The 13,201-nt window shown below is 40.1% G+C and overlaps 1 protein-coding gene across 4 annotated transcripts in view; it reads left to right on the top strand.

Moving 5' to 3' along the window:
- Positions 1-13,201, top strand: part of enpp2 (ectonucleotide pyrophosphatase/phosphodiesterase 2) — a 72,504-nt gene that overhangs the window by 27,889 nt on the left and 31,414 nt on the right. For all 4 annotated transcript variants that reach the window (XM_052022750.1, XM_052022751.1, XM_052022749.1 and 1 more), the window contains 4 exons: positions 6,858-6,930; positions 9,855-9,963; positions 11,432-11,557; positions 12,968-12,999. In XM_052022750.1, coding sequence (XP_051878710.1) covers positions 6,858-6,930; positions 9,855-9,963; positions 11,432-11,557; positions 12,968-12,999 — 340 coding nt within the window. The remainder of the gene's footprint in view (positions 1-6,857; positions 6,931-9,854; positions 9,964-11,431; positions 11,558-12,967; positions 13,000-13,201) is intronic.

Below are 13,201 nucleotides of genomic sequence, written 5' to 3'. Positions count from 1 at the left end.
CTGGAGCAGCTTGACCAAGGGCGCAGCACATTCTGGAGCACAAGTCCTCAGTACTATTGCCAGCATGTTGTCAAGGCCCATAGACTTGCTGTTTAGCCATTTCTTGATATCACATGTTGAATTGGCTGAAGACTGGCATCTATCATGGTGTGGACCACGGGGGAGGCTGCAATGGGTCATCCACTGGGCACTTTTGGCTAAAGATTCCTGCAAATACTTAAGCATTTTTTCTGATGTGCTCGGCTCCACCATTGTTGAGAATGGGGATATTTATGGGACCTCCTCCAGTGAGTTGTTCAATTGTCCACCACCGTTCATGACTGGATGTAGCAGGGCTGCAGAGCTTAGATCTGATCCGTTATTTGTGGGATCACTTTGTCTGCATATTGCTGGGCTGTGAGATTGTAGATTGGGGTTGAGTACAATTCTGCTGCTGTTGGTGACCCACAGCACCTCATGAATGCCCAGTTAACAATGTGGAAGGAATTGCCAATGTATTTTGAGCACTTCCTTTGGCTGGAGGGAAAACTTTCTCTCTTTTCTACTTCCTCTGTCCTCAAAATATCTCATTGTAGATATGGCTCATCTTCTACCTGGTTAAATAGTCCTGTAAAAGGAGTGTCTAGTGCTGGTGAGCACCGTCTCAAGATAAGGGATTGGCTATTCAAGACCAAGATGAGCTTTTACAATAGAGTGTTTTGAACCTTTGGAATTTTCTTCCCAAGAGGATTATGGATACTCAATCATTCGGTTTATTCAAGCCTGATTGACTGTTTCCATCAGCATTCAAAAATCTAAGGGAGATAGAAATTGCTGGGAATGTTGGAAAGTTTAAAAAAATTAGCCATGTTCTTGCTTCATTGAGGATGGGGGCTCTTTCCTCTGGTGTTGCTATCCTGTCTTGTGTGTTACGTCAGTGGAGGATTTAATTATTCTTCTCTTTATTGGTCAAAGAGTTCAACCAGTTTCTGTATATAATTGAGTTATATTGCATAAAACCTCTCTTCCATTACATCCAGCAAAAATATTTCTATCTAAATTCATTCATCAAAATAATGTCAAGTTTGTTCAGCTTTAGAACTTTATTTTTATCTGCCTTCTGATGCACAGCGCTAAGCCACTTTTACCAATGCGTTCCCCAATGAAGTTACTGTGTTCACTGGCTACTGATTTCACCCTGCCCATTCTGTGTTCTGCTGCTTTCCTGCCTGCAGCTTTCATGTCCTGGCGTGAGAACCTTACAAGAAGTTGGGAAGTAGGGTGATATGGAGGGAAGGGAAATGTTGCAGAAACAAACAGGAAAGAGATTTAAAACAGAAATGGGAAGTGAAGCCTTCCTGGCTGAGAGAGTGATCAAAAGATGTCAGTAGAAAATGAAGATAATTGATGCATGCATGTGCTGGTGTTCCTCTCCAATGAGCAAAACAGTACTTTTATTTTTATATTTGAGCATTATTGTACACTGGTAAATGGAGAGACCAAAATGGACTTTGTAGGAAATGCACAACAGCAAGAAAGTTTTCTTTACCAGATGTGGGGCTTTTGAGGCTGGGTGGGTATAGTGTAACATTGAATGTAAAGGTATATTCTAGAGGCAAGGAAAATGGGAGGGGGAGTGTGAGGGCAGGAGGAAACAAATTGTTAGATGCGGAGAAAGAGAGCCATGAGGAAAGAGGAAGTCTTTGTTTTATGTGGAGTGTGAGTAAAGAGCACTTTATACAATTGCAGCAAAATGAGTGTCTCAAAGTTTTTGTGCTGAGGAGGAAAGACAGCTGCTGCAGACAACAAACTGCAAAGCAACTTTTTGGTGACATTCACTCCAGATGTATAGATTTGTTTGGTTCAACAGGAATTGCCCTTTTGGGGCACACATTTTCTGGTTTTGAAAATCAAGTGAGAGGACAATAAATCAAGCTTGCTTACATTCATACTAAGTTCTCTTCCACGTGCAGCCTTTCACACAGCACAGACAGTGCCATTCAGGAATTTTTAATTAGTTTTTTTTAAAGTAATCTCTGAAGATTAGTTTATAACAAAAAACAAAACTTATTTTTTATTCCAGGAGATCCATATATCAACAAAGTTATCAGGGCAAAGCTCTGATTTTGAAGTCCAAAATGGATAAATTTAAAATAACATTTTTCTATTATTTGGTGGAGTCTTCTTTTACATTTAATAATTCAAATAGAAAATATTTGTTGCAGTACACTATGAATAGTGTGCCTTGTATTTACTCAATTAGTGGTTGAGATTAAAAAGAGTAACTAAAAGTATTGTGAAATATATTTGCAAGAGTTTGAAATTATTAGTAAGAGATTGAGGAATGATTTTGAAAGAAATTTATTTATTGGCAGTGTTTTTTAAAGTATTGAAAGTTTTGTCATGGAGTATTTGTGGCTGAAATCACTGCATTCTTTAAGTGAAAAACCAGGTAAATATGTGACATCACAACAGTCTGATAAGTTTGCTCTTGCAAAGAGCCTGCACAAAGGCATTGGATAATGACCACTTTTTTGACCAGCAAAATCATTTTGGTTCTATTGTTGTACTTTGAGCTTAGCACAGACAGCTTTTGAAGTTAACATTCTTTCTGTCATCATTTTCATTGTCAATATTTCTTTCTTATAAAGTGGGAAAGTTGCAATTATTGTCTGCATCACAAGTGTTGGATTAATGAGCACAATGGAGACTTGGCATTGAAGGTGATATTAGTCTTGCGGATAAAACAGGCTCAGCAGTAGAAATTATCTGTAAAAACGGTTGGAAGTGCAATTCTGCACTGCCTAGTTGTCCCAGACTTGCTTCCCCCGAGAACAAGGTACATTGTGGAGAAAAATGACCAGACCTCAAAACCGGCGCAGGTATATTTTATGGCTGTTGTTTTGGCTCTTGCCAGAACCGAACCTACTATTTCATTCTATGATTTCTATGGCACCAAAATATAATTTCTGAATTCACCTTCTAATTGCTCCGATATTTCTTTATTTAATGGTCACAGGGTGTGTTTCTGCCTTAAGTTGAACTGTGGGATGAGGTAGCAGAGGAGTTCCAATGTGTGACTTTGTTTTAATTTTTGTCTAAGTGTAAGCTATATAACCTGGTGGGGATCTCTGTGAATGTTATTTTATTTAATTGCATCCACATTTAAAAAGATGTTTTATCAAAAATATGTATCCCAAGTGAGAAAACAGGTTGTATTGCGAAACCTCAAAAAGCAGTAGATGATCGAAAATTGACTTTACCTGGAGTAAAATTGTACTGGACGCTCCGGTCACAATCCACATCAGTGCACTTGATCTTTCCCCACCACCTAATGCTGTCATTGGTTATGCACGGCACACTACCCATGCCCACAGAAACTGGGGCTCACTGCTCCGCACAGTCTCAGCAGAAGTAGGAGGCTAGACTCTAGTTTTATTTTCTCTCTCTACTTTAGGGGAAACTCTGCAGGCATTGGGAAAGTTGACTGGGCAATCTCAGCACTGACTGCATGCTGTTCAAGCACCTTCCAAAGCCCACAGAGCGGGCTACATCTTAGAGCAGGTGTCCTTTTCAGCATTTAGTTGCTGAGCAACGCATTCAATGGGTGTGTTGGTGGTGATGCTGTTGGCTTTGCTCCGTTACTGGATCTCTGCTCCATTACTGGATGAGTTAGGAGAGGTGGGCAGGAGGCAAAGACATGCCTATCTGTGAAGAACCCATTCCCATAGTCTTCAGAAGCGCCATGTACTACGCGGACTTGTCTGAAACCTAATGTATTCACAGGATGCCAATGTGAAAGAGTCATAGAGCAACACAACATGGAAACAGGCCCTTTGGGCAAACTCGTCCATGCCAACCAAAGTGTCCACCTCAGCCAGTCCCATTTGCCCACATTTGGCCCATATCCCTCTAAACCTTTCCTATCCTTGTGTTTATTTACATGTCGTCATTGTACCTGCCTCGACCACTTTCTCCGGCAGAATGTTCTATATATGCACCACCCTCTGGTAGAAGTTGCCCCTCAGGTCCATTTTAAATCCTTCCCCTCTCATCTTAAGCCTATGCCCTCTAGTTTTTGATTTCCTTTCCCCGGAAAGGGTGTGGAAAGAGGCGAAACTTTGCAAGATGACTTTCGGCTATGATCTTGTGTCTGGACTTCTCACCTTGGGAGATCAAGGTGGTGATGATTCTTAACTTCCTGGTCTTGGATTTTACCAGATGGCAACAACAGATTCACACCATGTACCTCCATTTATCTATTTATTTATTAGTCACATGTACATCAAAACACGCAGTGAAATGCGTCTTTTTTGCTTTAACAACCAACACAGTCCAAGAATGTGCTGGGGGGGCAGCCCGCAAGTGTCGCCACGCTTCCGGTGCCAACGTAGCGTGCCCACAACTTCCTAACCTATACGTCTTTTGGAATATGGGAGGAAACTGGAACACTCGGAGGAAACCCAAGCAGTCATGGGGAGAATGTACAAACTCCTTACAGCGACCGGAATCGAACCCAGGTCGCTGGCGCTGTAATAGCGTTCCATTTACTGCTCACCGTAGAACAAAGAGCTCACCAAGACTCTGGACTCATGAAGGAATGATCTCATCTGTTTTGTTTTTAGTAAGGACAGAACACTGGTGGCTTCCCATGAGTTTAGGCAACCTTTGATTGCACTCATGTGACCATAAAGTCTCCAATTAATAACCTAGGCCTTCTCATAAGCAGGTTTCCACTCCTTAAATATACAGCTTGATGATCATGAGAGAATTTCATGAAGTTCAATGCCATGTTAGCTGGTAGCAGCCACAACTCCTTCATCCGAAGGGTGTTTACTTTGCTGCACACCTTCTGTGACTAGCAGTGTTCCAAAACGGATGGATCCTGGAGACAAGAGCCACTCTATACCCACCCCTCTATCTGTACCCTACCCCCATCAGTGTGGATTCCAACCACGACTACAGGGGTGCAGTAGGAGACTTCATTGATCTTCTGAAGATGGGATTTGTTTGCCCTCACATTAGCCTGGGGTGTCCTGCAGTATATGCCAGCCAGGTGCAGAGATTTCATCAAAGTGTGTTGCATGCTGCACAGTAACCTTATTGAGTCCAGGTAGGTTGGAGGATGAACTACGTGGCGACCTGCAGCCTGAGGTCCATGAGGCAGAGCCAGGAGGATGCTGAAAATAAAAAGGAACTGCAGATGTTGGAATTCTGAAGCAAAAACAGGAAGTGTTGGAAAACCTCAGCCAGTCAGGCAACATCTGTGGGAAGAGAAGCTATCAACCTTTCGGGTCTATGACCCTTCATCAGCCTTAAGTGTCGACGGTTTCTCGTTCCACAGATGCTGCCTGACTTGCTGAGTTTTTCCAGCGCTTTCTATTTTTGTAGAAGGACGATGCAGGAGGTCAAGGGGATGTTCTAGCTCAAATTCAGGCTTGTTTCTCAACGGAGAAGAAGGTGGAGAGATTGTCTGCTTGGACTATGGGGGAGTCTCTGACAGAGTGATACTTTTTATAAGGAGCCTGTTAAATAATAATTATCCCTAGAGCAAACCAAGTGATCTCCTCCACACTCCAATTGATACTGCGTCAATAACCAGATTGAAGAGCCCAGACGATGTATAAATTTCACTTCCTTCCACGTGCGTGGGTTCGCCTGCACTGCTAACACATTGTGAATGAAATCCTAATCCGGTTTAGGACTTTGCTGTAAATATTCCTGCATTTTCTTATGAGTGGCACGTGGCTTAAAGAACAATGATCCCCACAAAACGATGCTTTCTTCAGGAAAGCTGCACTCTGCAGGGGTAAACGTTGGTCGAGAGCTTGACTGCTTTGGACTACTGCTAAACATTGATGCTGGCTACTCACCATTGTAGGCAATGCAGGTGACATGACAATATCTAGGTGAGATTGGCATGCAGTGGCTAGGGAGATGCATTAAGGGCTAACTTTTCTGGGCAGTCTACACATATATAGTGATTAGAGATCCCTCAAGGAACACCATGTGAAGTTCATTTTAAGCCATTGCACCAATTGGCTATTTCACTGGTTAATCACTTAGTGCTCAGGATGCATTCCCAGGAAAGAGAACGTGACTGGAATCGGTGCTCAGGGGTTATTACAGAGGTGCGTGTCGGAAATCTGGTGTGAACCCCGGTCCACTCCACTGCAGTGCCAGGTACCTGGGCCAAATCCCTGCCCTCCATTGGCACTCTTGCAGCCATAAATCGCCCTGTGCTTCAGAGTAGCAAGGTTGCTGGTGAGGGCTGGGGGAGAGCGGTGAGGCTATTCAGCACTGAGATGTGAGATTCGGGACAGTACCTTGGCCAGCACGGAGAGTGCTGCCATTGCTGGGGACTGACAGCACCTGCTTCAAGGGGTTAAAGGTTCCCTCGCTCTCTGACTTTGTTTGATTGCACAACTCCTCTCGGCCCTGAAATTTCTCTCTGTAAGCGAGCTCAACAGCTAGCAATTATTGTTGCCAGTTGAAGGGAAGTAGTTTGAGGATGGACAGTATATATTCTGGACATGTGGTTTGATCATTATTAACATTGTTTATGTAATGAAGGTAAGAAGTGGCTTGTATTTTTTTTAAGGACAAAAGTCTGATGAACCTATTAAATTTATCATAGTTCAAAGAAATCTGTGTGCTTATGTGCTTTCTTTCTTTGAAGTGAGCTAATGATCTAATGAAACACAGGATGAGGGATCAATAATTAGTTAATTGAGGTGAATGGAAAAGCTGTAATGTCCAGCAGACTACTTTGCCTGTCTAAACATTGAACAGAAATGCTTCCAGGAAAGAAAGAGGAACCAGATTTTCCCAATTCAACAAATAGCCCGACTCAATTTCAACAATTGCTTCAATTTCAGGCCCTATGTTTATGCCTTCTACTCGGAGCAACCAGATGCTGTCGGTCACAAATACGGACCATTTAGTACAGAGGTTAGTAAAGCGTGTTAGCATTAAGCTGGGGCACAAATGAAGTCTAACCTTTCCATCTGTGAAACACCTGTCGCTGGTGCTGCTGTTAGAAGTTAATGGCTAATGTTAACCAGATGTTGTTGCTTTTTATTTTGGAAAAAAGGCTTTTTGTTCTTGTTCTCTGGTGCATTTCCATGTGTCCAGACTGTGGGGAAAAGTAAGCTGAAATAAATGCAGAAAGTTCTGAAGATTGGAGAACACAAATGACTGCTTGAAAATGAGATCATTTATAGTGCACCCATGGTGTTGAATGTGTGAAAGTATCTCTGATTCTTTTTTTTAAAAAAAGCTTTATCTTGAAAATATTGCAATGTATAAGAAGTTTAAATATTGAGCGGCATCTTTTCAATGTATTTCAGGATTTTATTTTACTTACTGCTTGGCCAAAATCAGTTTTTAATTGGGTATTTTCAGTTCTTGACTGCCAGTTTCTCTTCTGAAACACAGCCAGCCAGGGCTAAGGGAGACATCCCATTCAGCCTGCTGAGCTCAAGGCTCCTCAATGTAGCTTTTATCTGAATTATTTTTTAATCTCTTAAATTGCAGTGGAAGCTAATACTCAAATCCTGTTCTTAGAATGTCAGAAGTAACTTCACAAACCCATGAAGAGTATTAGCTGTAAAGACATTGTTGTGATGTTAGCAAATTGCTCATAGCCAAGCCCCATAAACCGCAATGAGCTAAATAACCAGAAATTTAATGTTGATTGAGAAATAAAGGCTACCAGAATCACCTGGAGAGCATTTTGTCTCTTCGATTATAACAAGGAATATCTTCCATCTATTTCAGAGAGAGACGTTACTGTGGGAGTGCTGCCCTATCAAATGCCTGTTGAAATGGGTGTAATAGATGCCATGCACTCCATGAAAAAGAGCAGAAAAGTTATAACACACTCCTTGATAGCATGTGTTCTTCAACCAACATTATTAAAACCCATAATTGGTCTTTTATCCTACTGCCATTTGTAGGGTCTTGTTCTAAACAAAACAGCAGCTGCATTTCCCAATAACAATGACTAATTTATTGGCTGCAAAGTTCTTTGAGACATCCTGAATGTTGAGAGGTGCTGTGTATATACAAGGGGGTGAAACTGATCTTAGCCAGAAGTTGTTATTGAGATTAGTCAAAGAAAATAATGTAATGGAAAAGAAAATTGAGTGCAAAGTGATCTGCCAGTTCACAATGCAGCTGCTTTCTGTGACTGACAAAGACCACTTTCATTCTATGATGCTTCCTTTTGCGTTTCTCAAGTAGAATTTGTTTATGCTACAAGTTTTAGCATTGGTTGTTTAACTGAAGTTGAATTCTTTAGTGTTGAAAGCTGCTGTTCTGAGAACTGAATGTTCAAAGATAATTGAAGAGAAAATGACTGCAGTTCCTGGAAGTCTGAAATTAAAATCAAACTGCTGGAAGTGTCCAGCAGATCAGACACCATGGGTGGAGAGAATAGCAGAGTTTGATGAATTTTTATTCAGACTGAGTAAAGTTAGAAATTTTAGGTTGGAGAGAACAAAACGGATGTCTGTGACAGAGTGGAGACCAAGAGAGACTGACTGTTAGAATATAGTCAGGTTGACCTGATCCCCAAGATGAAAGTTGTCCGTTGTCCCCTGTACGCAACATTTCATCTTGCAAAGTCATCTCAGAAGTGATTGCACGGATCCATTGATTTTGAAATGAACTATCGTGCAGATAACCTGCTGAATAAACACAAAATCTTGCTACCCCTGCTATCTGACAATTCACAATGAATAACCAGTTTGGTGATGATAAGTGGCAGAAGAGTTCAGTCCTGGGCGAGGAGGGGGCTGTCCCGGGCAGGGAGGCAATGACCTTTTCTTTAAATGGTGTTGTTAACTGTTCTCTAGGATTGTTTGGACATCTTTAAATTGAAGATTAACCTGGACACTGGTAGAAACAACTCAAAAATGAAATCGTAGGGGCAGTTTTAAAAAAAATGGAGTTTTTTTGACAGTTGAGAATATTAATTAGACAAATATTGGGTCCGAGGGTAAAAACTGTTTAACTGGGCAGGACTGTGGAAGCAGGAGGTCCTACAAATCGCAGACACACTTTCAACCACAGTTAATAAACGTATTGAGTATAGATATCAAGTCTGTAATATTCATCGAATTCATCAGTTTCAGGTATCAATAAAATGAATTACAGTTAACTTTGTCAAGAGTAGAACTGTTCAATATTAATAACTAATTGCAATTAATTTAAACCTTTACAGTTTTACAGCCCTTGAATTTGGTGGAGCTGCAGTACATACGAGTACATTTTCTGATTTCAAGCTGTGATGTAGAATCTTTGAGTGGGGTTAACATACTGGAAAATCAAGTAATCCTGAATCATGATTTGCAAGATATTCTATTTATTCAGTGGTTTTCTTTAGTCACTGGAGAACGTGGAGGTGATCTGGCCTGCCTTTATTATATAAAAATTTGGAAGAAATGCCGCCACCTCTTGTTATATCTACAATATATGATTGAAAGAATTATTAACATTACAACCACATTCCTAACTTAAAGTTGTATCTTCTTTAAAATCTGCAGGGTATAATTGAAGTTATATTTCAGCAAGATTTTTCTTACTTGCCGCCTTTGGCTCGAGACCAAATTGTACTTAATGGAAAACTAATAAACACAAGGAAATGTGCTAGATTTATGCCAAGTTGTTGCTTTGCAGCTTGCAACTCTTATTGTCCTGCTCAAGTGATAGGTAACTTTGTCCTGTGAAAAGTAAGCATTTGTACATTGATGGTAAATGAAAATAACGTAGAGGTAAAAAATAATTATATTAAGTGGCTCAAATAGCCTTATAAAGTAATTAAAGGGATGCAAATAGTTTCCTTTACCAGTATTTTATTTTTTAACATTTAGGTGACTGAAAATCTTCGGCAAATAGACAGAATTATGGGGCAGCTAATGGATGGACTCAAACAAATGAACCTCCACCGTTGTGTCAACATCATCTTTCTTGGTGATCATGGTAAGATATTTAAACAGCTGAATTCTTGGGTGTTGAAATTTTAATTTACTTTCACAAAACAAAAACAACGGGCGTACTGCTTCTCGATTGGTTGCCATTTACAGCTAATTGAATTTTAGCAAGTGTGTCAGGAATGAGATAGTGGAGAGCACTTCCCTGAGACTATGGGTCATGTTCCACTGCAGAGACTTGAGCATACAAATCTGGGCTGACACTCCTGTACAACGGTAGGGGTGAGCTGCCTTTTCTGATGTGTCATCCTTGAGTGGAGATGTTTAACTGGAGTCTTGCCTAAGCTCACAGTAGACTGAACAGATTGAGTGGCATTACCTTAGAGAAGAGAGTTATCCCTGGTGCCTTGGCCTATATTTATCCTTCACTCAAAATGTTGCTGTTTGGCAAGGGCAGCTTAGAAAGTGTGTGTGTGTGTGTGGATTGAGTATCAATTCTGTGGTGTACTCAGATCAAAGGACATGAGGAGGTAATGTCTTCCGCTTCTAGCACTGTGAAGTCTTCTCTCAAAACAGATACTACAGTGGGCACTTCCTTGTAACCCAGTAAAGGATCTAAAAGTATTGACTCAGTTCTGCCAAACTCATATCCTAAAGCAATGCCATCTGGCCAGAAGTAAAGGAAATAAAACTGTGCTACAATTGTTAGAATGCTGTTTTTATTGGTGTTCATAACTGACATAATGTGCTGGTAAATCAATCAAAACAAAAGTATAGAACATGGAATTGTCAAGAGAGTTCATTGCTTTGAAATTTTATAGCTTATGGCTCCAAAACGGAGGAGAATGTGCAGAACAATAGAACAACTGTTGACTTAAGTTGAAGAGAAAGTTATCTTCAGTCATCTCTGTGTTCTCCACTTGAATCAGAATGAATCTCCAGCTGGGTGTTGCTTTCCTGAAACCTAGTATCAAATGTTTCTTGCCAATTTTATTACAAAATAAACTTGCACATGTTGCAGAACTTTTACCAGACCAACCTGGCTCTAATTTTGGACAGCTACTTGGCGAACCCATTCGTTATTCATAATAAAAGTGATTGTGCAATTGAATGAACTCGGGTGGCCTGCTCCCATACTTCTCAGTGATGTGTGATTTGCTCCAGAATATACTTCTAATCATCACTTCCACAGTGTGCTAGCCAACAGCCAATACCAAATCATAAAACATCTGCAAATTCAGTAAAACTCAAGAAACAAATCTATAATTAAAAAAAAAACTACTAAATACTGTATGAATGGAGCATCAGCGGGGTAAATGAAAACCACTGATGTTGGAAGAACACAGCAGGCCAGGTTACCCGTCCTCCTGAGTTCCTCCAGCATCACTGTGTTTTTCACCTAGATTCCAGCATCTGCAGTCCTTTGTTTCTCTAGTATCAACTGACTAAACCCAATATTCAATTACATATTAAACTTAAGAATAGAAAAGTAATACCACTTCTGATTTATCTTAAAGGAATGGAAGATGCCAGCTGTGATAAGACTGAGTATTTGAGTAACTACCTGTCCAATATCGATGACATAATTTTGTTCCCTGGATCCCTGGGACGTATTCGATCCAGATACAGTAACAATGCCAGATGTAAGTAAATTTTAGATGGGTCTCACTCCCTTTTTAATGTTTATCTTTGCTTTCCAACATTCCGTACAAAAATTCTAAATCTTCATACTGGTTTTACAATGATTCATTAGCATTCTGATGGATTAGCTATGCTTATGATCCACCAGTTGGAACTGTGCATTGCCACCATTTGTGGAGAGAATGCCCTCATGGTGGATTGAATTAAAACAAAATATCTTTCAATAAATCTGGAAAATGATGAGATGCAAAGTTTGTCATTGCAGTACCTCACTTTCTTTATATATAAAAAAAATAAGGTACAAGGAATAGATCTGAAACATTTAAGTATTTTTAAAGGAAGGGGCGATTTTAATGTTTAAAATAATGCTTGCTATTGTTTGCAGAACTTGGGATCTTTTATTTGTGCTAACATTGAACGAAATCAAAATATTGCAAATGCAAGAAATCAGAGAATGCTGGAAATACTCAGCAGGTCAGGTTGTATCTGTGGAGGTAGAAGCAAAGTTGACATTTTGACTTGGTTGCCTTCTATCAGAAGTAACCTACAAATCCTGGATTGAACTAATTGCTGTAATTTCAGCACATTTTTGTGGCTGATTTTGGCTAGTTTATTTTTAAATTTAATTTTCTACATATGAAATCTGTAAATTCTGATTTACAAGACATTTTACCCAAATTAAACCATTTCACCAACTTCATTTACAGCAATATGTCGAGTAATTTTCCAAGCTAAGTACCTGGAGCAGACCCTGGTTTCTGCTCAGTGCAAGTCATGTTTGCTATTGGAAAGGCTTAATTCTGGAAGCAGTATTTGTAGAAGGAATATTTCTGAATGTGTTGAAGCATTTTATGGGTTTGTATGGCTGGGAATTTAGTCTTTGCCTGCATTATCTCCTGATATCAGTACGTTACCAGTTTTGTACACTGATGCAAGGTACCTGTGGCAATTAAGGTGGATTTCAAGTGCCTAACTGCAAATGTGGATGGCACTGCCTGTTCTTGGGTAAGTTGCCTACTTTCAGGAAAGAACTTCAGTGTACCCCCCCAGCACCATTTCTAAGAGGCCATGTTGAAATCGTAATTTTTCAGGGTTCAGGCCACAGTCTTGCCTGGACTTCTGGGTGGGGCCATTTCCACTGTTTGGCGGGTAGTTACACCTGACCTTAACCAGAATTTGCTGCCCAGTGTTTGTTCCCTCTGAGGGCTATCATCGTTGTTTTAAACACAGTGATGCTTGGTGCAGTCTGCTTGGAGTATGATGTTGTTGTTACAGCCACCTCTTGGTTTGTGGTCAGCTCAGAATATAACTAATTTATTCAAAATATTATTTATTAAGTAACCTTTTTGCTGCACTTTCAGTTTACTGTCCAGTGTTTTTTTTAAAAAAAATGCAATTACTTTTCTTCACAGATGATCCCAAAGCATTGGTAGCCAACCTTACTGTGAGTATATACTAATGAAACTACTTAAAAACAAGGATAGTTGAAAGTTATCAAATATTGATTAATCATGCATTCTACTGAAGATAGTCAGGGTTTTTCAATTCTGCTCTCACTGATAAATGAGTTTCTGTTCTTGGAAGTGAATAAGCAGAATACCTAAGGCTGGCAAGTACAGAAGCTGAAATACTTTTCTCATTATTGA

This window comes from Pristis pectinata, chromosome 9 (assembly GCF_009764475.1).
Source record: "Pristis pectinata isolate sPriPec2 chromosome 9, sPriPec2.1.pri, whole genome shotgun sequence".
NCBI classification, from domain to species: domain Eukaryota; kingdom Metazoa; phylum Chordata; class Chondrichthyes; order Rhinopristiformes; family Pristidae; genus Pristis; species Pristis pectinata.
The sequence above is the reverse complement of the archived record's forward strand: the minus strand, read 5'-3'. Positions and strand labels throughout refer to the sequence as shown.